The 23343-nt window shown below is 48.1% G+C and overlaps 2 protein-coding genes across 3 annotated transcripts in view; both read right to left on the minus strand.

The window, feature by feature from the left end:
• Positions 1-1503: 1503 nt before the first annotated feature.
• RILP (Rab interacting lysosomal protein) lies at positions 1504-4717 on the minus strand. The gene is made up of 8 exons (XM_052658607.1): positions 4255-4717; positions 4087-4180; positions 3892-3998; positions 3558-3803; positions 3145-3290; positions 2638-2760; positions 1904-1993; positions 1504-1652 (listed from the first exon to the last, which is right to left on the minus strand). The coding sequence occupies exons 1-8, from the start codon at positions 4480-4482 to the stop codon at positions 1508-1510; spliced, it is 1179 nt and encodes a 392-aa protein (XP_052514567.1). The 5' UTR covers positions 4483-4717; the 3' UTR covers positions 1504-1507.
• Positions 4718-5239: 522 nt separating this feature from the next.
• Positions 5240-23343, minus strand: part of PRPF8 (pre-mRNA processing factor 8) — a 30813-nt gene continuing 12709 nt past the window's right edge. For both annotated transcript variants that reach the window (XM_052657087.1, XM_052657088.1), the window contains exons 24-43: positions 23163-23279; positions 14032-14279; positions 13750-13929; positions 13413-13548; positions 13161-13330; positions 12708-12837; positions 12444-12590; positions 12083-12243; positions 11584-11775; positions 10730-10967; positions 10465-10593; positions 9456-9569; positions 9199-9372; positions 8759-8952; positions 7657-7896; positions 7417-7558; positions 6311-6451; positions 6047-6186; positions 5742-5944; positions 5240-5568 (exon numbers count right to left, since the gene is read on the minus strand). In XM_052657087.1, coding sequence (XP_052513047.1) covers positions 5414-5568; positions 5742-5944; positions 6047-6186; positions 6311-6451; positions 7417-7558; positions 7657-7896; positions 8759-8952; positions 9199-9372; positions 9456-9569; positions 10465-10593; positions 10730-10967; positions 11584-11775; positions 12083-12243; positions 12444-12590; positions 12708-12837; positions 13161-13330; positions 13413-13548; positions 13750-13929; positions 14032-14279; positions 23163-23279 — 3351 coding nt within the window. In that variant the 3' untranslated portion in view covers positions 5240-5413. The remainder of the gene's footprint in view (positions 5569-5741; positions 5945-6046; positions 6187-6310; positions 6452-7416; positions 7559-7656; positions 7897-8758; positions 8953-9198; positions 9373-9455; positions 9570-10464; positions 10594-10729; positions 10968-11583; positions 11776-12082; positions 12244-12443; positions 12591-12707; positions 12838-13160; positions 13331-13412; positions 13549-13749; positions 13930-14031; positions 14280-23162; positions 23280-23343) is intronic.

Genomic DNA, 23343 nt, shown 5'->3' on the forward strand with positions numbered 1-23343 from the left:
TTTGCCAACAAAGGGCCATCTAGTCAAAGCTGTTTTTCGGGTAGTCACATATGAATGTGAGACTTGGACTATAAAGAATTGATGCCTTTGAACTGTGGTGTTGGAGAAGACTCGTGAGAGTCCCTTGGACTGCAAGGAGATCCAACCAGTCCATCCTAAGGGAAATCATTCCTGAATATTCATTGGAAGGACTGATGCTGAAGCTGAAACTCCAATAATCTGGCCACCTGATGGGAAGAACTGACTCATTGGAAAAGACCCTGATGCTGCAAAAGATTGAAGGCAGGAGGAGAAGGGGATGAGAGAGGATGAGATGGTTGGATGGCATCACTGACTCAATGGACATCAGTTCAGTTCAGTTCAGTTCAGTTGCTTAGTCATGTCCGACTCTTCAACCCCATGAATTGCAGCACACCAGGCCTCCCTGTCCATCACCAACTCCCGGAGTTCACTCAGACTCATATCCATCGAGTCAGTGATGCCATCCAGCCATCTCATCCTCTGTCGTCCCCTTCTCCTCCTGCCCCCAATCCCTCCCAGCATCAGAGTCTTTTCCAATGAGTCACCTCTTCGCATGAGGTAGCCAAAGTACTGGAGTTTCAGCTTTAGCATCATTCCCTCCAAAGAAATCCCAGGACTGATCTCCTTCAGAATGGACTGGTTGGATCTCCTTGCAGTCCAGGGGACTCTCAAGAGTCTTCTCCAACACCACAGTTCAAGAGCATCAGTTCTTCGGCACTCAGCTTTCTTCACAGTCCAACTCTCACATCCATACATGACTACTGGAAAAACCATAGCCTTGACTAGATGGACCTTTGTTGGCAAAGTAGTGTCTCTGCTTTTCAACATGCTGTCTAGGTTGGTCATAACTTTTCTTCCAAGGAGTAAGCGTCTTTTAATTTCATGGCTGCAGTCACCATCTGCAGTGATTTTGGAACCCCCCAAAATAAAGTCTGACACTGTTTCCACTGTTTCCCCATCTATTTCCCATGAAGTGATGGGCCAGATGCCATGACCTTCATTTTCTGAATGTTGAGCTTTAGGCCAACTTTTTCAGTCTCCACTATCACTTTCATCAAGAGGCTCTTTAGTTCCTCTTCACTTTCTGCCATAAGGGTGGTATCATCTGCATATCTGAGGTTATTGATATGGACATGAGTTTGAGTAAACTCCGGGATGGACATGAGTTTGGACATGTCCATGACTCAATGGACATGAGTTTGAGTAAACTCCGGGATGGACAGAGAGGCCTGGTGTGCTGCAGTCCATGGGGTTGCAAAGAGTCAGTCACCACTGAGCGACTGAACTGAACTGATAGGAAAGAAAGTAGGCTGAGCTCCCATCAGACTCGGACCAGGATTAGAGAAGAGCCAAGGAGGAGGGCAGGGAAGGAGGGAGCCCGGTCCTTTGAGGTCACACATCCAACCACAGACAGACTCCAAAGTGAGGCCTCTGGGGCACCTGAGACCCCAGACAAAGATGTTCATTGAGAGCACAGCAGGACCCGTCAGGAGTTGGGGGCTGCCGGGCTGCCCACCGGTTCCAGGTGGGGTGGCTGTGGGGTCTCCTCTCCTCCCTGTAGCTGGCTGGGAGCCACACTGCTGGTCTCAATCCCAGGGGCCTCTGTTTCACCCCGATACCACTGGCCAAAGCTGGGGGGAAAGCCAAGAGGTGCTTTGAGCCTGGTTGCCAGGGAGGTCAAGTACAGGGGCTGAGGGGAGCAGGGGGTGCTGTAAAAAGGGGACCCAGAGCAAGAAAGGGCAGCACAAGGCAGGGGGTGGTAAAGGGGCCACCAGAGGAGCAGGAGGGTACGGGCATGCTGCTCGCTTAGGGCAGCAGGAGGGAAGGTGGGCCCCTCCACCCTCCACCCCCACCACATTCGTCCTTCCCTTCCTCAACATACAAACTCCGTATTCTGGACTCAGGGGCTGGGGGTTCAGAATGGTCTCCCTTATCGCTGGAGAGCAGGAGCCATGAGCCATCATCATCGTCACTGAGGCGGAGAAGAGCAAAGAGAGGAGAGGAGACGTGAGGGTCCTTTATCAAGGCCCTGAGGGCCAAGGGGAGTCCACTACGTTCAGCCTTCTGTGCAGCCCCCAGGAGCAGGAAGGGGAGGACAGAGTGACTTTGGGACCCCCAAAGCTGGAGTGAAGGAAACTGGATCACTCTGCTGTGCGCCTGAAACTGTCACACAACACTGTTAATCCACGATACGCCAACATAAAATAAAAAGTTAAAAAAGAAACTGGAGAGAAGAGAAATCTGGGGAGACAGAGGACATCTTACGGCTTTCATTTTCTAGCCAGATACATGGCAGGCCGTGGACAGGGCCTGCAGCTACAGCCTTACCTTCACCTGCCTGGGAACAAACAGATGCAGCCAAGACAAGAAACCAAAGAAACCGAAACCCGACTGTGGAGAAGCAGAGTCAGGATGTGCAGCGAGCAGGGCGGGTGGGAGCAGCCGTGATCCAGCGAGAAGGCGGCGGGCTCAGCACGGCAGGCTTGCGGGTGGGTGGGGGGGTGACCAGGCCAGGTTAGCAGGTTCCAGAGGTGGCTAAGTTAGGTGACAAGCGCAGTCTGAGGCAATGGGTTCAGAAGGTGACCAGGCTCAGTGGGAATGGAGGCCGGGACTTACCTGCTCCCTGCTTCCTCTGGAGTCCCTAACATTTTGGCCTTGATCTTCTTCCGCTGCTTCTTGACAGCTACCTTCATGGCTTCGAGCAGAAGCCCAGGGACCCGGTGGGCTGTCAGCAGCTCCCTACAGAGGAGGAGGAAGGGCAGAGACAAAGCCGTAGGGATGCTAAGAATAGGTCTAGACTCAAGTACCTGTGCATGTTGTTTCCCCTTTTGGGAACACACTGCCTTGCTAACCCCTCCCGCCCTAAGCTTAGGTGTCACCCCTCCTGGGAGTACTTCCTTGACAGCCGCTGCTGCTGACCCTCAGCACTGGCCCTCCCCGGTATGGAAGAAGATCCAGGAGGGCAGGGACTATGTGACTCCCGTCCTCCAGTGCCCAGCATGGTGCCTGGCACATGACACCGTGGACGTATCAACCACTCAAAGAATGAGGCGGGTGAACCGAGGCCAGGGAACAGGTGCGCCTGGAGCCCCCGAGCCTCTGGGCCCTGCCTGGCGCCCTCACCGCTGGAAGTAGGCCAGCTCCTCCTTCAGCAGGAACACGTTGGCTTTGAGCTCATTCCGCTCCTGAAGGATCTGCTGAACCTCCTCTCGACTGAAGCCGCACTGCCCTGCCTTGGCGGGGAGCCCTGGCGGCAGCGGGGCATCCGCCTGTGGAAGGACAGGCTTGGTCAGTGGGCGCCTAGGTTGGACAGGGACGCCTTGGGCAGTGGACGCCTCTGTTGGGCAGGGAGCCTTGGGAGGCCAGGGCGCTACCATGGGTGCCAGGCCGGGGCTCTGGCTGAGTAGGGGCGGAGGCCGGCTGGTGGCGCACACTCGTGACCACCTTCTAGCTAGACTGTTGGCCCTGCTACGCAGTACAGCGAAACTTTCCCGAGTGCCCACCGAGAGCCGGACCGGAACTCATAGGGCACTCACCGGGCCCTCGGGGGTCCCCGGGGCTCTTGTGCGCGCGGTCGCCCACTCGGACTCCCGCCTCTGCTCGCACTCGGGCCCCGCGGCCTGGCCCTGAACCGGTTCTGGAGGCGGCTCCACGGCCGCTTCGCGCCGCTGCTCTCGTTCGCTCTCGCGGTCCCGCGCGGCGCGTAGCTGGGTTTGTACCGCGGCCAATTTCTGCCGCAACTCCGCATTCACCAGCAGGAGGCGCTGCAGCTGCTCCTGCAACTGTGGGCGGAGCCAAGGGGCTGGTGGGCGGGGCACCTGAGGGCCGGCAGGGTCCCGCCCCGGGCACGTCGCCCCGCCCCTCCCTCACCGCCTCGGTCTCCTGGCTTCGCTGCAGCAGGTCGCGGTTGTATGCCCGGAGTTCGTCCCGCTGGCGGTCGGTCACCTCCTTGAGCTGCCGCAGCAGAGCGCGCTCCTCTGAGGAAGGGGCGTTCTCAGCGGCGGGCCCGCGAGAGGGGGAGCCCTGCGCCGCCCCGACCACGGAGCCCTGCCGGCCCGCACTCACCCTGTGGTCCAGAGCGCAGCTCTCTGCGGAGGCGCTCGTTCTCCTCTCGCAGCCGCCGCAGCTCGAGTTCCGCCTGCTGTGCGGATACCTGCAGCTGGGAAGGCCGCGCTGTTAAGGTCAGCCCCCGCTGGCTCAGGCGGGCGGCTGAGGAAGGGCGCCATGACTTACCGAGTCCGGGGCGGGCCCCACGGCTGCCTTTTCCAGGAGCTCCAGCGCCTGCACCACCAGCGGAACGAGTCCGGCTGCGGCCTCCGGCCCGAAGCGGCGCGCCAGCTCCTGCAGCTCAGCGCCCAGGGCCCCCGCTAGGTGGTACACGAGCTCCGCGGCCGTCCCCGATCCCGCGGCCACCCGAGGCCCGGAGCCATGCGCCCCAGGCGCCGCCCTTCTGGGCTCCATGTCCCCCGAAGGCGACCAGGGCTGCGACACCCTCCTCCCCCAACTGAGGCAGGAAAAAGCCAATCAGTCCTGGCCCAGGAAGCGGCTTAGGACAGTAGAGGGTGGGGTAGAAGCGACAAGGGAGGAGCGATTCAGGGAAAAGGCTGTAAGTCTCAGGGCCCTGTTAAAGCCCCCAAGGTCACAGGAAGTAGGACATTCCGGCCAGGCGTCCAGGAGCTGAGGCCCAGGGCTGTAAGTGGTCACTTTCATCAAGCCCTCCCCAGTGTCCACACCAGGCTCCACCCCTGTGTCTAGAGTCATGGGGCCTGACTTGGCTGCCAACTCTCCAGCCCAGAGGTGAGAGGTAGGCGGGCTGTCACTGACCTCAGCCAGCGGCAGCCAACTGTCCAGCCGTGTGCCTATTTCCAGGACAGGCTGAGAGTAACACAAAGCTTAAGGGGCTAAGCTGGGCTCTGCAGCTACAAAGAACAAGCCAGGAGCTTCTACACTCAAAATAGTGACTGCTGCGAGAGATGCTGAAAAGCGGTGAGCGTTTACAAGTATTTGGGGAAAAACTGGCAAATGTGGTCATAGCAGCAGGGGTGTGAAAGCCCAACTTCCCTTCAGCTCACTGAGCTTAGAGGATATTTATCCCCACAGCTCCGAACAGGGGGACTCAAGGCTCAGTCCAGCAGCTTGCTGTGAACACGTCCAGCCTCTGCCATCCCTATATCCAGAATCTGAGCTCAGGGGAAAAAAAGCTTCAAAACCTCCTATTTATACAAAATTTATTATTATACTTTTTCACAATTACAAGTCACCAGGAGGTCAACAACATCACAAGCACAGAAGAGAGGAAAAAGGGGCCAAGCTGCTGAATGTCACCAGCTTGTCTGTGGGGCCACAGGCTCTAGCCTTGACCAGAAGGCTGGAGCAAGAGGTGAGGAGACGACTACGCATAGAGGTCCTCTCGGTCCGCAGAGTAGACCTCACCCTCCTGCAGGAGAGCGAAGTTGAGGAAGTGGGAGGGCCGGTGCACCTCGTGGTAGAACTCTTTGGGGTTTGCCAGCTGCAGCTCGTACTTCATGTTGGGATCATGCCGGACACCTTGGAGGAGAAGGAACAGGCCAACGTTGGCAAGGTCCACCTGCCTCACCCAGCCTGGGTCCCTGGGCCATCTCTAAACCAGAATCTGGGCCGAAGTGCTAAGGGCGGTGGCCTAACCTCATCCCCACTTTCCTGTGCACCCCTGCCCTCAGCCCACACCCTGCCCCACACACCCATGAAGTTGTAGTTCCATGAGGACTGGGCAGGGACCATAAAGAAGCCAAGGAAGCGGTCTGACAGTAGCATCTGGACCCTCTCATAGTGCGAGGGTAGGTAGCCTTTGGGGTTGTTGCCCTTGTCTGTGTTCTGGCGGCCCCATTCATAGCCACTGGGGGTCAGCTTGTAGGCTGTCAGGGTGCAGGAGCCTGGTGTGAAGCTGGAAGAGAAATGAGGACAGAGTCAGAGCTCAGGCCACCATTCTGGGCCCTGGCCCACAATGCCTCCCATCACCCTTGCTCCCAAGGGGGCTCAAGCCCACCTGCAGGTGATGATAATGGTCTTCTCGCCATCCCAAGATGGGTTGTCAGCCATGATCTTAGCATGGGTGGTGACATCCTGGGGTGACAGCTGGGGAGACTCGTTGGGCTGAGTATGGATCCAACCTAAGGGTTCCATCTCCTACAGGAAAAGTAGTGGAAAGCTCTTTAGGGCCCAGAAATCCCACCCATGAGAGTAACACCTCTGCCTTCCCTCCACCACTCTGAGAGCAGGATGCCGCAGCTGTCCCACTTCCTCCACTAACCTTGAGGTACTCGTGCTGGGGCAGCTGGCCAGGCAGGTGCACAGTCTGGTGAGTGCCCCACTGTGGGACCATCACGATGCAGCGGATCTCCTTCACCTGGGGGTTATCTGGGGGGCTCACCCCATACAGGTATCCTGCAATCTGGAGACAAGGGGGTCAGAAACCAAAGAGATTCTTAGAACCAGCTTAATTCCCTTCTCCAGGAACAAGGTCAGAGTTCCCCAAAATGTGGCCAGAATCTCCTACATCAAAAAAGCCTGGGGGTACTTATTCAAAATGTTAAACATGGACCTCATCTCAGACTTAATCACATCAGAATCTTGCGTGGGGTCCAGGAATCGGCATTGCTCACACATTCCCCAGTTGATTATTTAAGTATTTAAGCACAGTATCCATAAACAAACGAGCACATGAGCACACAGATCAGGCATTCAACAAGCAGTACACATCTTTAAACCCAGCACTCCGCAGCACTTTTTCCACCCTCGGTTTCTCTTCAAAACTACCTTCTTTGCCCAATCTTTTACTTATCTTTTATTTCTTCCTGTTTTTGTCTTTTGTGGTACTCTTTGTCACACACAAGGTAATCATTTCGATGATGGTTTTGTGCTGTATATCTTATTTAAGATTATTCCATCACTAAGACAATAAATACTTTCTTCTAATAACTAGAGTTTAGTATTTTACACTCAGATTTTTATTCCACCTGGATTTCACTTCTGTAAGTGCTACGGAGTAGGGATCAAGTCTCCCTTTGCTGATTATTTCAATGTCATAAAACACAGTTAATCCCCCAGATGGAGTGGAATCCTCAAGTGATACACCTGATTTAGTGTATACACATGAATCTGTTTCTGACTATATGATACTTCTTTCCAGTAACTTCTAGGCCAATCACACATCCTCCTCTCAATTGCCATAGCTTTATAATGCTTTGGTATCTGGTGGGGCCCAAAACCTTCCTCCCTGTTTTGGCTATCCTTACCTATACTTTACTCATCCATGAATTTCAAAACCATCACCTCCAGTTCCAGGAAATCTCAGGTGAGTTTTAGGCTCATAAATGCTTAGCACACACTGTGGCCTAGATGGACAAACATACTCACTTGGGCCCGAAGGTCAGATATGCAGATAAACTTCTTAAGCACGTTCTTGGGAAGGATATAGGTGTACCCAGTCTCCTTGATGTCATCAGATGAAACATAGATGTGATTGGTCCTTAGGTGCAGGTTGGCAGCAGAGATGGCCCTAAAAACAGGCAGGGAATGTTGGCATTTTTCAACTCAAGCACTTCATGCGGCACCAGCAGGCCTTCCCATCCCCACCCGTCTTGCCCTATGTACTACCTGACCCTCCATTCAGTCTTAGAGGAGAAAGTCTGGGTCTCGTAGTTGCTGGTGGTGGAGGTGATTATTTCGTCACCATGCTTGTTGACAGTGCGAGTCTGGGTTGCAGTGAGCTGCGACTGTTCCTTCGTCTGCTTCTCAATCTCAGCGATCTGCTGCCGCTGCTGTGATGGTGCTGAGATCTCCATCCCCAGGATGATGTCCCGAATTTCTGACTGTGTCAGTGATGCCACATTCACACTGTGGGGACAGTGTGAGTCACACCACAATGATCTTTTCCCTTGGTCACTTATGCCCCTAACTGCAAGCATGTTAACTGGGTGAGAAACGGAGCCCATGTGTACCCTGACCCCTGACAATCCTAAGTGATACTTATACAGCAAGTGTGAAGTGGAAATACACTAATATGGATCAGATTTGTCACACCCCAGGCTGACCCTGTGCCTGTGCACCTTCTGACCATGCTCAAACCAGATTTAGCAACCACATCTCCCACTCCACCTCAACAAAAAGTGCCCTAAAACTGGAAAAACTTTCAAAAATGAAAATCCTGAAACAAATTCTCAATCAGAGTAGACACGTCAGTCACCCTTACCAGTATCTGGAAATCTATGGACATTTTTGGTTGCAAAAATGACAGGGAAAGAGAAAAAAGGAGAGGGAGGGAGGGGGAGAGAGGGGGGGAGAGAGAGAGAGAGAGAGAGAGGGAGAGTGTGTGTGTGTGTGTGTGTGTGTGTGTGTGTATTAGCTGTGCTACTATGGGGTCTGGGATGTGAGAACTCCGTGTGTGTGTGTGTGTGTGATGAGTGGTGGTACTGAGGGGTCTGGGATGTGAGAACTTCCTGGACTGCATGGGCAGTAAAGAAACACCCTGCTCAAAATGGCAACAGTTCCTCTGCTGAGGAACAGTGCCCAAGAGTCAGCTTGAGCCCTGAGACATGGACACTTCCTGTAACATCAGAAGATACTGCCTATAGGCACCCCATGACAATTTCTTGAGAATTGTCTCGGCTTAAAATGTTTCAAAAATCCCAGAAACCATACACTGAGCCGCCTGTTTCACCCCCTGCAGCTCTCCTCTGTAGCCCCCACCCCTGCTCACTTGTTTTTCTTGCCGTAGTCAGCCAAGATAAGGTCTTTGAGCTGCACCTCCACCTTGATCCACTCCTCATCGGTCAGAGTGGGCCAGATGTGGTGCGGCTCTGTGATCGTGGTCTTGTCTGGCTTCAGGATCACCTTCGCGCGGTCGTTGTTCACATGCAGGGCACGCAGGATCAGGATGAGGCGGGAGAAGGCCTGCGGAGAGGTGTGGTGGCGTGGGGTCAGCAACTGGATGCTCTTCCCTCTCCTCCAGCCCATCCCTTTGGAGACTCACCCCTAAGGGGTCCCCCTCACCAAAGACAGGGGCACTGGCTCATCCACAGGTGGATGAGGTGAAAATAACCCCCCAAGAGGCCTGTGAGAAAGCTAAGGCACAGGACTTTCTTGTGATCCCAAACCCACTCTTCTCAGAGTGACGCTCCCAGCAAGCTGGTTTCATACCGTGTAAGATGAGATAGTCTTGAGCCAGTCGTCATAGAGGTTAAAGAGAACCATCTGGGGCTCAGTGGCTTTAAGGATGAGATCCCCAAACTTCTCCACCTTGAGGCAAGCCTGGAAGGGGAGCTGGAGCTCTGATCCTTTAATCACAATATTGGGGAAGTCCAGCAAGTGCACCTGAGACAAGATCAAGTCCAAGTTTAGAAACAGAGCCAGCAGGTCTCAGCCCTCTTTCCTCCTACTCATTCACCACCTCTCACCTCCAGTGGATCCAGCATGCCTTTCCTAGTGACAATGATCTGCTTGGGCTGCTCCTCCACGGGCAGAGATCGGATCAGAGCAGCCACCTCCTCAGCTGTCTTCCATTTAGCCAACTAATAAACAAGAAAGGAGGACAGGGAAACTGAGTCTCTGCCCTCCCAGGTCAGATAGAACAGAACATCCCAGTCTTGAAACACTTACCCTTACCCTATGTTTCTACTATATGCTACTAACTGTTAGGTACTCAAGAGCTATAGAAAAAATGTCCAATTGTCTTGCCCCAAAGGATGTTTCAACCTAGCTGGCCAGAGGAAACTCACACAAGCTAGTGTTTGACTATATACACACTATGTCAGGGACAAAAGAAATAAAGGCTAAAGGTCACAAAAAGTTGCACAAAGAAGGAAGTCTTGAGGATTGAGTGAGACAGTGATTAACTGAGCTAAGAGAAGAGTTCATTCCAGCAAAGCCACAGAGGCGGAGATGTTCACCAGGGTTTGGGATACCAGGATCCTGGACTGACTGCCAGAGGGGACACGCTACAGAGGACAAGAAACCATGGCTGGACAGATGACAGCCTGCCTAGACATCAAGCACCTAGAAAACCAGAGCTACCTTAGCAAGAAATAAGGGTCACCAAAGGCTTTGAGGCAGAGAAGAGACTTGGTGAAACCGACATTTTAAGAGTATGTTCCCTTTAGAAAGATGATTTTTCATAGCCCTCTTCAAGATAGGTAAGATCCAAATAAATAACAAGGAGCTACTGTATAGCACAGATAACTCACGAAGCAGAAAGCCCAGTTAGTGGGTGATGAAGGACCTCAATTATTCTTGGACTTCTTACAAGAACACTTCCCAAGTTAAGTAATTCAGGGGGAAAAGTGTAAATGAGATACCCTCAAACTTGCAAAGAGAGAAATAGGGAGATTCTTTCTCACACATCCACCCAATACCAAAGAATAAGAGGCAGCAAGGTTCTATAGCCTCTCTACCCTTTAACAGGCTCACCTGTCCCAAACGCTTCTGTCCAGCCCACACAGATGTGTGAATTATCTTGAGAAACAGCTGCCCTGTGCGTGGGTTGAAGATGAAGATGGCCCCATTGATGGGCTTGGTGGTCAAGTTCCCTTCAAAGGTCTAAAGAATGATTACATCAGTTAGCACAGTCTAGACACAATCAGCCTGCTTTCCTTCCAGTATGCACACACTTGCCCAGTCACCCTCCCATAGGCATATGCAAAGCCCCACACCCCCACATGCGTCTAACTCTCACCTTATGGATAGTCACTCTGTAGACATTAGTGTCATCCACAAACCAGATAATCTGGTTGGAGAAGAGCTCACCGTAGTTCTGAGAGGACAGATAGGGCTCAGTGGGCTCAGATGAATAGAGCTGCAGCCCCTTACGGATCCGTTCACGTAACACATACAAGGCAGGATTTGCCTTCATGATCTTGGCCATGGCCTGCTGTATGAGAGGCTTGCTGCCAGGGAACCAGTTTCCATAGGCACTGTGAAGGGGGAAGAGGCAAGAAAGATTAAGACCAGACTAGAAGTCCCAGGAACAAGGCAAAATGCAACTACAGAGGAAAAAAAGACTATTCGCCAGGCTGAAATGAAAGTGTCTGATCATGTACACAGAGGCGAGAAAGAGTCAGTGACCCAGAAGAGCAAACCGGCAAACCTTAGCAAACCAAAAAGCACATGCATACTGAAGCATGGGGTGGGGGAGGGACGAATCAGGAGGCTGATAATAACGTAGACACTACCGCATATGAAGCAGATAAACAACAAGGAACTAGTGTACAGCACAGACAACTCAACACTGTGTAACAACCTATATGGAATCTGAAAAACACTGATACAGGTGTAACTAAGTCACTCTGCTGTGCACCTGACATGAACACAACACTGCAAATCAACTATAATTCAAAATTAATGGGGTGGGAGAGAGATTCAAGAGGGAGGAGCCATATGATATACCTATGACCAATTCATGCTGATGAATGGCAGAAACTAACACAATGTTGTAAAGCAATTATCCAACAACTAAAAATAAATAATTTTTAAAAATTAAAACAAAGTATGGGGCTGATGAAAAATACAGGCTTTTGAGCCTCAACTTACCTATGCAGGTTATATGCCAGGTCAATGGCAATGAGCACACCAGTGGGCGAAGGGTAGATACTCATGTTGTCTGTGGTGTAGTCCAAGAACTTGGCCCGGGCATAACGCTCGATGTCATGGGAATCGTAGTCCCCCCAGCGCAACTGTATGTCAATCCAATACTTCTGAGTGGTGGTGCTATCCATCACATCCCTGAAAGTGGAGAGGGCTCAGGAGTCTAGGCTTCCAGGAAGACACTGGTACAACCAATATCCCCAGAACACCAAGAACTCTCAATCGCTCTGTCTACATCTTAAAACCAACCCCTCTCCTATTCCAGATCAGCAAGATGCACCAGACAATCAGCAGACCTGGCTGAAGGTGTTGACAGAATCAGGGGGTAACACTGGCTTCTTATTACAAAGAAAGGCAGCCACGGACAATTTCAAAAGTAGTGCTGCTAGAAGAACAGTAAAATGAAGGTTCCCAGATGCCCAGGGCCCAGTCAGAAGGCACTTACTTAGAATCAGCCAGCAATGAGGGCCGGGAGACATTCCACTTATAGGATGCAAACAGCAGGATGTCTGCACAGGAAGAATTCATCTTATAGGACTTTCGGGGGTGGATTGTCTCCTTCTGAACCGTTTCGATCTCCAGTGCATCCAGTTCCTGATCAAACACCTGGAGGCGAAGGTGGAAAGGTTATGACTGATTATGGAAGCCCACTTGCAGTGGGGGCTGACAGAACTGAAGATAATGGGGCAGCTGGGACCACAACAGAAGTCTCATCCTTAGAGCTCCGAGGGTGGATCTCCACACCCCAAAGAGCGAGCAAGCAAACTGGACTTTCTGTGGCGCCTTTCCCCTCAATTCAGGCGCACCTGACACAAGTCCATAACGATGCTCTCGTGGATCTTCTGCCACAAGTGAGCTCGGAAGATCTGGATAAGAGAGATCTTCAGGGTGGGGATCTTGCCGTGCATGAAGATACCGGTCAGGTCCAGCTGCACCTGAAAGCCCACGTACACCTGATGGGAGACAGAGAAGGACAGTAGAGACTGAGAGACTCTGGTTCTCAGGATACAGTTAAGGAGGGAGAACCCTTGCTTCAGTTTCCCATTCCCATTTCTACCAATCACACTCACGTTGGCTCGGTTGATGGTTGGGGACCACCAGAGGGTGAATCTCCGATTGGGAATCTGGTTCAATCCTGATCGCTGAGCATTGGTGAGCTTCTTCCACTTCATGGACTCCTCAAAACCACTGGCTTTCTCCCTGGGAAACAGAGGAAATCAGGTAAAGTGATGTCCTGCCATCCCCCCAGAGCACTGCTGACCTCCTAGGGTGGCTGTCTGGGAAACACCACAGTAGAAAACAAAGGCACACAAGGGATGAATTCAAGAGAGCTGTGACATGTGAGAGATCACTGTAGAGAGAACAGGGATTTCCCTGGCGGTCCAGTGGTTAAGACTCCACACGTCCACTGCAGGGGGTGCAGGTTTCATCACTGATCAGAGAACTAAGATCCTGCAAGCCCTGTGGCACCGCCAAAAAATAAAAACCAACTAGCAACTGTAAGAAGAGAATAGAATCCTCACCAGAAAAGCCCCTCCCAGGTAGGGAAGTAAGTGCCCTTGAAGAGGGTGTGTTCCAGAATGCCTTCCACGCCACCCAGGGCCTGGATCATGTCGGTACGGTAGTTGTTCAGGTTCCAGAGCTTCCCGTCATGCCGCTGGTGTGTCCACCAGAAAGGGTTCTGCTTCAAAACCTAGAAGGCAAGGCAGGTCCAGTCAAGCTTCCAAGAGCCCACTGCCCCAGGTTCCCAGAACAGCCACAGTCCCCTCCAGTACCTGGTACTGCTTAAAGTCAGTTCGAACACGCCAGCCCTTATCATAAGCCAGTGTGTGCCTGTCCTTCTGGAAAAGAGTGTTGATTCGAGGAATGCCACGATCCCATGAATCTTCTAGATCTTCTAGGGTCAGTCGTCTGCCAAAGAAAAAAGATCCAACTTAAATACATATATGAAAAGTTCAGCATTCCTCCCTAGCCAAGGATAAATATCGTCAGGTATAGAACCTACTTCCCTGACTCCACAAAATACGGCATGCTCTACCCTGACCTCTAGGCAAGGCTCAAAGGTCACCCCTCCTCCTCCGACAGAACTGCTACACCCTTGTGGATGCCCACCTGTTCTGAGCAATGGCCTCTTGTCTCTTGAGTGCATATTCAGCCCAGACCCGCTGAGAATCAATGAACTCACTCTCCCATGGCTGTATGTAGCGATACAAATTGGGAATCAGCTGGTCTTCTTCATGGCTCATTCCTGAACGGAAGTGTGTGATACCTACATCTGTCTGCTTGGACCACCTGTTCGGGAGCACAACCAAGATTAGAAGAAAAACAAAGGCTAAAAATAAAGAAACATCCCCTTTTCCTCAGGGTCTAGCAAGATTCTTAGCAAAGTCCTACCTGAGGTCAGACTGGGGAATGAGCACATGGCCCATTGAGAGCATGCCAAGTCCACCCAACTCCTTAGGGGTGTAGAAAACGACAGGGGGGAATCGACTCGGCATCTTGGAGTTGAGGCCAATCTTGATTCGTGTCTGGATCTTGTTCTCACACTTCACCAGCAAGTCCAGGAGCTCCTGGGTGTTTACCACAGCCTCTCGAAAGTATGTCATAAGGCCAATAAGAGCTGTGTTCCACTTATTCACAATCTGAAGGCAGTGAGAAGAAAGTAAATTATCAATAAGTCCTTGTAGGGAGAGGGCGTGTGGCTGGGAATCACTAGATACAACTGGCTAACTTCTCTCTAGTTCTCAAGAAAGAGCTGAGCTCAGTGTCACTAGGGAAGTGTGTATACATCAAAATCACTATGAGATATACTTAACACCCACTGGAATGGCGATGAGCGAGTGGCAAGTATTAGCACAGACGTGAAGAAAATATCATCATATACCGCTAGTGGGAATATAAAACAGTACAGCCACACTGAAACAGCCTGGCACTTCCTCAAAAGATTAAACAGAGTGACCCAATAATCTAGGTATATACCCAAGAGAAATAAAAACTTATGTTCACACAAAAATGTGTACATGGAGTTCCCTGGCGGTCCAGTGGTTAAGAATCCACCTGCCAATGCAGGGCACAAGGGTTTGCTCTCTGGTCCAGGAAGATTCCACACGCCACAGGGCAACTAAGTCCATGTGCCACAACTACTGAGGCTGAGCTCTAGGGCCCAAGCTCCACAACAAGAGAAGCCTCTGCAGTGAGAAGCCCACACACAACCAGAGAGTAGCCCTCGCCTGCTCCAACTAGAGAAAGACCATGCACAGCAGTGAAGACCCAGCACAGCCTAAATAAATACATTAATTAAAAAGTCACATTAAAAATGTGTACACAGGTTGTTCATAAAAGCATTATTCATAATAGCCAGAAAATAGAAAATCCCCAAATGTCCATCTACTGACAAAATGTGGTACAGCCATATAACGAAATATTATTTATCCATGAAAAGGACTGAAATACTCATACATGCTATAACATGGATAAACCCTGAAAACACACTAAGTGAAAGAAGCCAGATAAAAAAGGTCATATCCATGGGCCACTTATATTAAACGTCCAAAATAAACAAGTCCATATAGACAGAAAATAAGAGGGACTTCCCTGGTGGTCCAGTGGTTAAGAATTCACCTAACAATGCTGCAGATGTGGGTTTGAATCCTGATTGGGGAACTAAAATCCCACATGCTGTGGAGCAATTAAGTCCCAGTACTGCAACTACTGAGGCTGCATGCTCCAGAGCCCATAGGACATAATATGTGCACCACACGAAAGAGCCCGCATGATGCAACAAATCTGCCGTGTGCTGCAGCTGAGCCGCAACTACTGAGCCCGCATGATGTAACTACTGAAGCCCACGTGCCCTAGAGCCTGTGCTCCACAAGAGAGCACACTGCAATGAGAAGCTCACCCACCTCAACTAGAGCAGCCCTTGCTCGCTGCAACTAAAGAAAGCCTACACAGCAACAAAGACCCAGCACAGTCAAAAATAAACAGAAACAACAGACACTGGGATTAGCAGACAGACCTACAGCATTTATAATTATGCTTGAATATACAAGAAAAACATGAACATAATGAGGAGAGAAATCGTTGTTAAAGACCCAAATGAAACTTCTGGAGATAAAAATTTCAGTATCTGAAAATTTAAAATATACTGATGAGATTTACAACATTTTAAAGCTTCAGAAAAATAATGAAGGCAAAATAAATACTTTTCCTGACAAACAAAAGCAGAGCATATTCACTGCCAGTAGACACACACTACAAGCGATGTTAAAGGAAATTCTTCAAGCAGAAAGAAAATACCAGAGGGAAATGTGGATCTACATAAAGTCATCAAGAACACCAGAAACAGTATGTGGGTAAGAAGACATTTTTTCTCATTTTGTAATTTCTATAGAAGATTAAAAGGCTGTTCAAACCCCAAGAGCAACAATGTATCACTATGTTTATAATATAGGTACAGCTAACACTACAAAGAATGAGGGGAAAATGAAAGTAAACTACTTACTGTAAGGTTATCATACGATATGTGATGTAATAGACCAGTGCTCATAGTAAGACAGAGATGTACACTGTAAACCCTAGAGCCACCAAAAAACCAAAGAACCGTAGCTAATACTCAAAGAGTAGAGATAAATTAAAATCATACCAAAATCCCCCCTTAATCCAAAAGAAACTTGGAAAATTAGTTACTCAAGTTTTCCTCGGTCTCTTTCACAGATCTATGTTACGAAACCTTTTTCTCATGTTTAAAAAATAAGTTAAAAAGAAGGCAGGAAAAGAGGGAAAAAACCAGAACAACGAACAGACGGCAGATTTAAACTCAACTATACTGACAGTTATCTCAAATTTAATTGGAGTGTTTAGACTACTTGTATGGCAAAGACTATTCAAATGAATTTAAAAAGCAAGAACCAACTAAGTGCAATCTGTAAGAAGTTAACTTTAATTATAATGACAGCTTAAAAGCATAAAGATGGAAAAAGACATCCAGGCACACACAAGACAAAGCTAAAGGGGCAGTACTGACACCAGACAGTGTAGACTTTAGAGCAGAGAGGACTACAAGGAACAAAGGGCATTTCATGATGATAAAGGAGTCGATTCATTAAGAAGATATGATAATTCTAAATACACTGCCTACTTAATAACACAGCCTCAAAATATATGAAGCAAAAAAAAAAAAAAAAAGATGGACCTTTTGAAATACTAAGACTCAAAGAAAACAAAGCATATAATGATGCCCAAGGGTATGGACTCTATATGCCTTGTCAGGGTGCCAAGAGTGCTGCTTCTACCTACTGAAATGTCTATGTGTGCACCAGCTGCAAAGTTAATTTCTAATTCCAGCTATGTCTTCAGGTACACGGTAACAGCATTCCACCTGGCACACGCCTTGGTCATCACTCATATGCAGGTTTCTGAAGAAAAAAGTTTGTCTCAGTGAGATGGCTCCCTACTCCCCTAAACCTGCTAATCTCCTGATGACTCACTGGTTTTCCATCTGCAAGCCAAGTAGGTTTGTCCAACTTTCACTAAATATTTAAAAGATACCAGAGCAGTCTAAATTTCAGACATCCTTTCATGCTCAAAAAAAGTATAAATTTCTGGGAAAATGTCATGTGTCTTTATATTATAAGCTTAAAAGAGTTTAATAAAGTGAATGGTATCTCTGAAGCCAAAAATAAAAAGAGGAACCTGCAAGGGGAAATAAATCCACAACTTCCAACACTCTTCTTTCAGTAACTGACAGAAATAGGGAAAAGAAAAAAAAAAAAGACATTAAAGGACTTGAACACCACAACTTACAGAACCTAAATGACATCTGCAAAACCCAACAATAGCAGAATAGATTCTTTTTCAAGTACACAGGAGACAGTCACCATATAGGCTAAACCATAAAACAAGTCTACATTTGAAAAACTAAGATCATAAAGATCTGACCATAACAGAATTAAACTAGACACCAATAACATAGAAGTATCTGGAAAAACACCTCAATATTTGAAAATTAAACAGCATACTTCTAAGTGTGGATAAAATAAAAACTCACAAGGGAAATCAGAAAAATTTTTAACTGAACGAAAAGGAAAATCTATCAAAATTTGAGGGATGCAGCTAAAGCAGTGCTTAAAAGGAGATTTTTCAGCACTGAGTATGTCCATTAAAATGAAAAGTCCAAAACTGTCATTTAACCTTTTTTTTTTAAAAATATATTTGTTTTTATTTATTTCTTTGACTGTGTTGGGTCTTAGTTGCAGCATGTGGGATCTACTTCCTTGACCGGGGGTCGAACCCCTGGCCCCCTGCGTTGGGAGCATGGACCCTTAGCCACTGGACCACCAGGGAAGTCCCCCCATTTAACCTTTAACAGACTAGAAAATGAAGAGCAAATTAAACCCAAAGTAAGCAAAAGAACAGAACCAATGAACTAGGAAAGAGAAAAAATAAAATTGAACAAAACCAAAAGCAATTTTTGAAAGAGATCAATTAAAAAAGAGAATAAACTAAAAGTTTATTCCAAAAGATATAATCAAGGTTTTAAGGCAAGGAATGTTTGTCAGACAGTTGCTGAAATGAAAGATCACACTGGCTGGAGTTATCATAGGTATGAGTCTTGAGCAAACAGTGTTCAGGACAGGCAGTACGAAGTGACCACAGAGTGAGGCAACAGCCTGAACTAAGCCACAAAAGCAAAACCGAGCATCTGAGCAATAGACCTACCGAAGCAGGTGGGGGCCAGAACGAGCTAGATCTGGGAGTAAAGCAGACTTCAACGGGATACCTGAGGCTTAGTAATAAGTTCTCTGACTGTATTTGGCCCTTGGAATCACAAGCTGCACGGTTTGTATCACAGAACACCCCAGTTCTGCTGTAGCTACCAATGCTGTATTTCTGGTAGGCAAGAAGTATGAACTCCCAGACAGCATCATGTTTCTTTAAGAACAGCAGCAGTTTCCGGGGATGAGTGGAAGCAAGAAGGAAACGACACTGAGTGATTCCATGTACCATGGTTAAGAACTTCACACGTTACGTCTTCATAAATGAGACAAATTCAACGTACATAACCTGCACATCGTAATACATGACCAACTTGGAATGTAATGTGGAAAAATAAAACTGATGTTAGGACAATGGGTTGCTGGTGTTTTATGGATTTTGTATTTTTTTTTACTATAAATGAAAACATAACTATAAGAGAAATTAATTATAACTTTTACTGTATCCTTTTAAACCATGATATAGTAGAGACCAATTTTTTTTCTATTTAAAACTAAATGTACGGTTGGGGTGGGGGCAGGGGAGACAAAGAGGCAGAGAGGGTTTTTTACGGCATGAAAACTGTATGTTATTTTAACAGTGGATATGTCTTCCTATCGGCTTCCCAAGTGGCGCTAGTGCTACAGTCCACGGGGCTGCAAAGGGCAGACACAACTGAGTGACTGAGCACAAGTATTCTTCTACATTTGTTCAGACCCAGAGAGTATATGTCACACCGAGAGTGAACCCCAAGGTAAACCTGGGACTTTGGATGGTCACGATGTGTCAATGTAGGTTCACCTGTGGTAAAAATGTACCACTCTGCTGAGGAACGCAGGCGCACGGATTTTATGGGAAATCTTGGTACCTTCCTATTTTATTATAAAACTAGAACTGGTCTAAAAAAATGTTTATTAAAAATAATGTAAAATAAAAATCAGAACAAAAAAGGACAGAGAAATACACCTACTGCTGGGCAAAGATGTTTGTTTCCTCTTGGCTTTAGACTTTAAGTCATCTACACATGCTTAAAGGGACTCCCTGGTGAGAGGGAGAGAAGACAGGGAACTCGGCAGGAGTTCCTGTCGGTCCTCCAGAAGCTAAAGTTAGGTAGGTTGTACCTTACAGGTCAGGTGCTCAAACGTGGTATGTTGCTATTTTCCTTCTGTTATTTCTGGCACTTACCAGAGTCTTGTTTAAATGTTCCAGTCTTATTTCATAGCCACTACTAGGACTGAAGGCCTCCTGGCTCCAAGCTTGGGAGAGCACACTGCCCGTACATAAAGCAAGAATGCACCTAAAGCTGTAGCATCAGTAATGATTACAAATGAGTCCCCCATTTTACAGATGAGGGAACTGAGGCCCACAGTGGGTGAGTGACTTAACTCAGATCCCAACCAGTAACGTGGCAGAGCTAGGACTGAACCTAGTCTGACTCCCGAACCATTATTCTAACAACTACATCACACTGCCCCCCGACCTCTGGCTCTAACCTCTCAGACATCTATTCCCATGAACCCTGCCTTTCTTCCCCCAGGGGCCACTCGTCTCTTCTGGTCTCGTCCTTCTCCCCGGCCCAATATCCAGGATTCCAATGGGATCAGCACCTTTGACTCCCTGCATCCAGTCCCTCACGACGCCCCAGCAGCCCTCTGACAAAGCCTCTATCCTCAATCAGCACTAGAATCGATATACCTTCTCCAGCCCCTGGCTGAGTGCCTGAACAGCTGAGTCCTGGGAAGAGGCACTCACAGTTGTCTTCAGTCTCTTAAACCCCTCAGTGCAGTTTCTTCAACAACTGAATCACACCCTCACTGCTGTGCTCAAGTCCAACATCCTATGCCCCTCACTCCAGCCCTGGCAAAACTGAAAAAAGCGAGATTTGTTACAGCTTCCCACTATACTTATCTACATTCACATCAATACCGACCTCCTTCTACTAGGTTCAGAGGATGCTTCCCTGTACCTACTCCTGCTGAGCGGACACCACTCCATCGCTTATCACCTCTCTGCTGCACTCAGAACGCTGCTGGCTCCTTGCTGTGCAGACTCCCATCACTCCCATTTAAAATACCTGCCCTGACTTCTATCTCCCTCTAGGTGGCGTCTCATGTTCCTCCTCCTCCAGCTGCTCTGGCAAACTGACAGTCCTTGGTGTCTCCACTACCTCACTTCCCATAAAGCCTCACCCACTGTAATCTGGCATCTCTCCCCACTATTTCTGAAACAGCTCTTGCTAAGGTCACCAATGACGTCCTGACTGCCAAATCCAATGGCTACTTGTCAGGCCTTATCTGACTGAAACACTCAGGCAACTGACACTGTTAAGTGCCTGTCCCGATTCTTGACAGGCTTGGCGCCCATGGCCCGGCACTCGCTCAGTCTGGCCACACTGATGCTCAATGCTCCCTAAGGTTTCAAACTCATCCCTCTGCTCTTCTCGCTCCTTCCACTTTCCCCAGATAATCTTGCTCATCTTGAGCTTTCAACCATCGCCTTTATGCTGACAGGCTCTTAAACCTACATTTGCAATCCAGACATCTCCAAGCTCCAGGCTGCAAAGTTATCTCTACCTGGACATCCTATAGGAACCTCTAAGTTCCCCCTAACCTTTTACTTTCTCATCTCATTTCTCTCCCTGGAGCTTCAAACCTGTAATACTTTTTTTCATCAAACCTAAGAGGTACTGCTAAGAGGAACAAAATACATACACTTATATATGGATATATTTACCTTGGAACTGAAGAAATGTGATTTCAGTAAGTGTCTGCTGGAACCTCTATCTGGATGTTTTTAGGAACATCAAACTTCTTATACCCTAAACTAAATCCATATATCTTCTCTCCTAAACACACTCTTCTTCCTGTAGTCTTCCAGTTGGTGGCTCCATCATCCATCCAGTCACCCATACCAAAAACTGAATGTTATTTTGACTTCCTTTCCCTCTGGCATGTCACCACAATGAAGCTCTGCTGACTTTTATCTACTAACTACTTATCAAATCTGTTCCCCCCATCCCTCTACATTCACTGTTCTCATCATTTTTATCTGGCCTTCAGCAGAGCCCCCAAACCTCATCTTTCTTCCTATTCTTCTGAATCCACCTTCCCCACAGCTGCACGAGTGAACCACCTAACACAGAAACCGGAACAGTCACTCCCACGCTCAGGATCCTTATGGGATTAATGAGGCGGTGATGACCTCCATCATCTAGCTCTTACCTGTTCCACCTCCATCTCTTCCACAATTCTATTGCCCCAAACTTTTTATGGCCCCAGACACTATGCTTGCTACTCTTCATACCTCTGGCTGAAAGAAGGCCCTCCCTCACCTGTCTCTCCCATCTTATTTCTTTTGGGAAGTCTTTCTCCCTTTCCCAGACTGGGCTACAGTCAAGAACGCAAGGACTTTCACTGATCCCCAGATAACACGAGAGCTCTAAAAACATATGGTACTACAGTTCTCTTGACTATGCATGTCTCTCCAACCGGGCAGTGAGCTCGAGGAAGGCAGAGACTCTCTCACAGGCAGCGCTGTGTGTATGCCTTGAACACATGGAAATGAACGAGTTAAACAATTCCTGTCATCTGACTCTAGAGGATATAAACCAACCTAAGAAGACAAATACTTTTTCCTTGCACTATACCCCCCAAAAATGTACCATGAGGGATTTGAGATAAGGAATATTATTTAAAAAAATGTATCCTTAACAAAACTATTAAAAAAACTCTACTAAAAAACTGAAAGCCTTCTTTATTACATATTTTAAGGGACAGGAAAGCCAGAAGGGGAGAAAATGCTATAGCTAAGAGTTACTCTAAGACAAGTCAGGAGGAGGTGATTTTTTTTTTTTTTAACCCACTGGGGCATTTTATTTCTATATATGTGCATTGACAAAAAATCCCAGGTTATCCCCCCATGTGTTTTTATGTCTTGCTTCTTTGTGGTCCACGATGCCAACTTAGTTGTCAGTACAACGAATCCAAACTGATGGGGCAAGAACAGAATATACCTCCACTTTTCTAGATCTTTGAGTTGCACAGCAAATCTGGGGCTGATCACATCATGACAGTTGTTTAATCTGCCCGTGAAGTTCACAGTTTTGCCTGCTTTGTGATCACTAGTGATTTCAAACTCACCAGTATCACGCTGCCTCGTCACCACAGCTAGAAACTGGACAATGACTTTGAAATACAACCTGATGAGAACCTAGACTTCCCTTTCTTTTTGGTATAACTGATGCTCTTGAGAGCAACAGCCAAGACATTCACATGCACCATTTCTAGAACGGGAAAACAGCAGAAAGAGCAAGGCACCTTTTTAAACCTTGATAAAACGTAAGCACACACAGTTAATTAATCTTCAGATTACTCTTTCTCAATTCCAGCTGCCTTCCAAAGGGGTGGAGTGGGGGGCTTTGGAAGCAACTGAAGAGGAAATAAACAAAGATACCTTGTTATACTTGCTTTTTAACATGCATGCTATATTAAAAAGGTCAAAAGATTAAATGTATGACCTGGATAACAAGCCTTCAAATTTAAAAATTCCACTTCTACTCTCAACTTAGAAGCATCGCAATTACACGGATGTAGGCTATAGAATTACTACAGGGAATTCTCAGGAAACCACTGTGAATTGATCTGACACTCTAAGATGCTGTACCATGAAGCATGGAGACTGTACTCTGAACACAGGTGGGAAAGAAGAACAACAAAGCAGGGAAGGACGGAAGGGACGAGCTGGACAGAGGCCACGACTACTGTGCATACCTTCGTGAAGGTGGTGGAGCCAGAGGCCATCAGGATTTGGCGCACGCGGTTGTGGAAGCGCTGCATTGACTCATCATCCACACGCAGGAAACACTGAGCTGTCCGCTCTTTAGTCACCTACATCACAAGCTCAAGGTTAACCACCTCTGGAAATGCTAGGGGAACAAGAAACAACTCTGAC

This window comes from Budorcas taxicolor, chromosome 19 (assembly GCF_023091745.1).
Source record: "Budorcas taxicolor isolate Tak-1 chromosome 19, Takin1.1, whole genome shotgun sequence".
NCBI classification, from domain to species: Eukaryota; Metazoa; Chordata; class Mammalia; order Artiodactyla; family Bovidae; genus Budorcas; species Budorcas taxicolor.

Bases quoted from the DNA above. Each gene is read 5' to 3' on its own strand.
- RILP (XM_052658607.1), bottom strand. From the start codon at position 4,482: ATGGAGCCCAGAAGGGCGGCGCCTGGGGCGCATGGCTCCGGGCCTCGG. The intron at 3,291-3,557 runs GTGAGTGCCCTA...GTCCTTCCACAG, and splicing joins CGGGGACCCCCGAGGGCCCG to GCGGATGCCCCGCTGCCGCC. The intron at 1,994-2,637 runs GTAAGTCCCGGC...TCTCCGCCTCAG, and splicing joins CCAGAGGAAGCAGGGAGCAG to TGACGATGATGATGGCTCAT.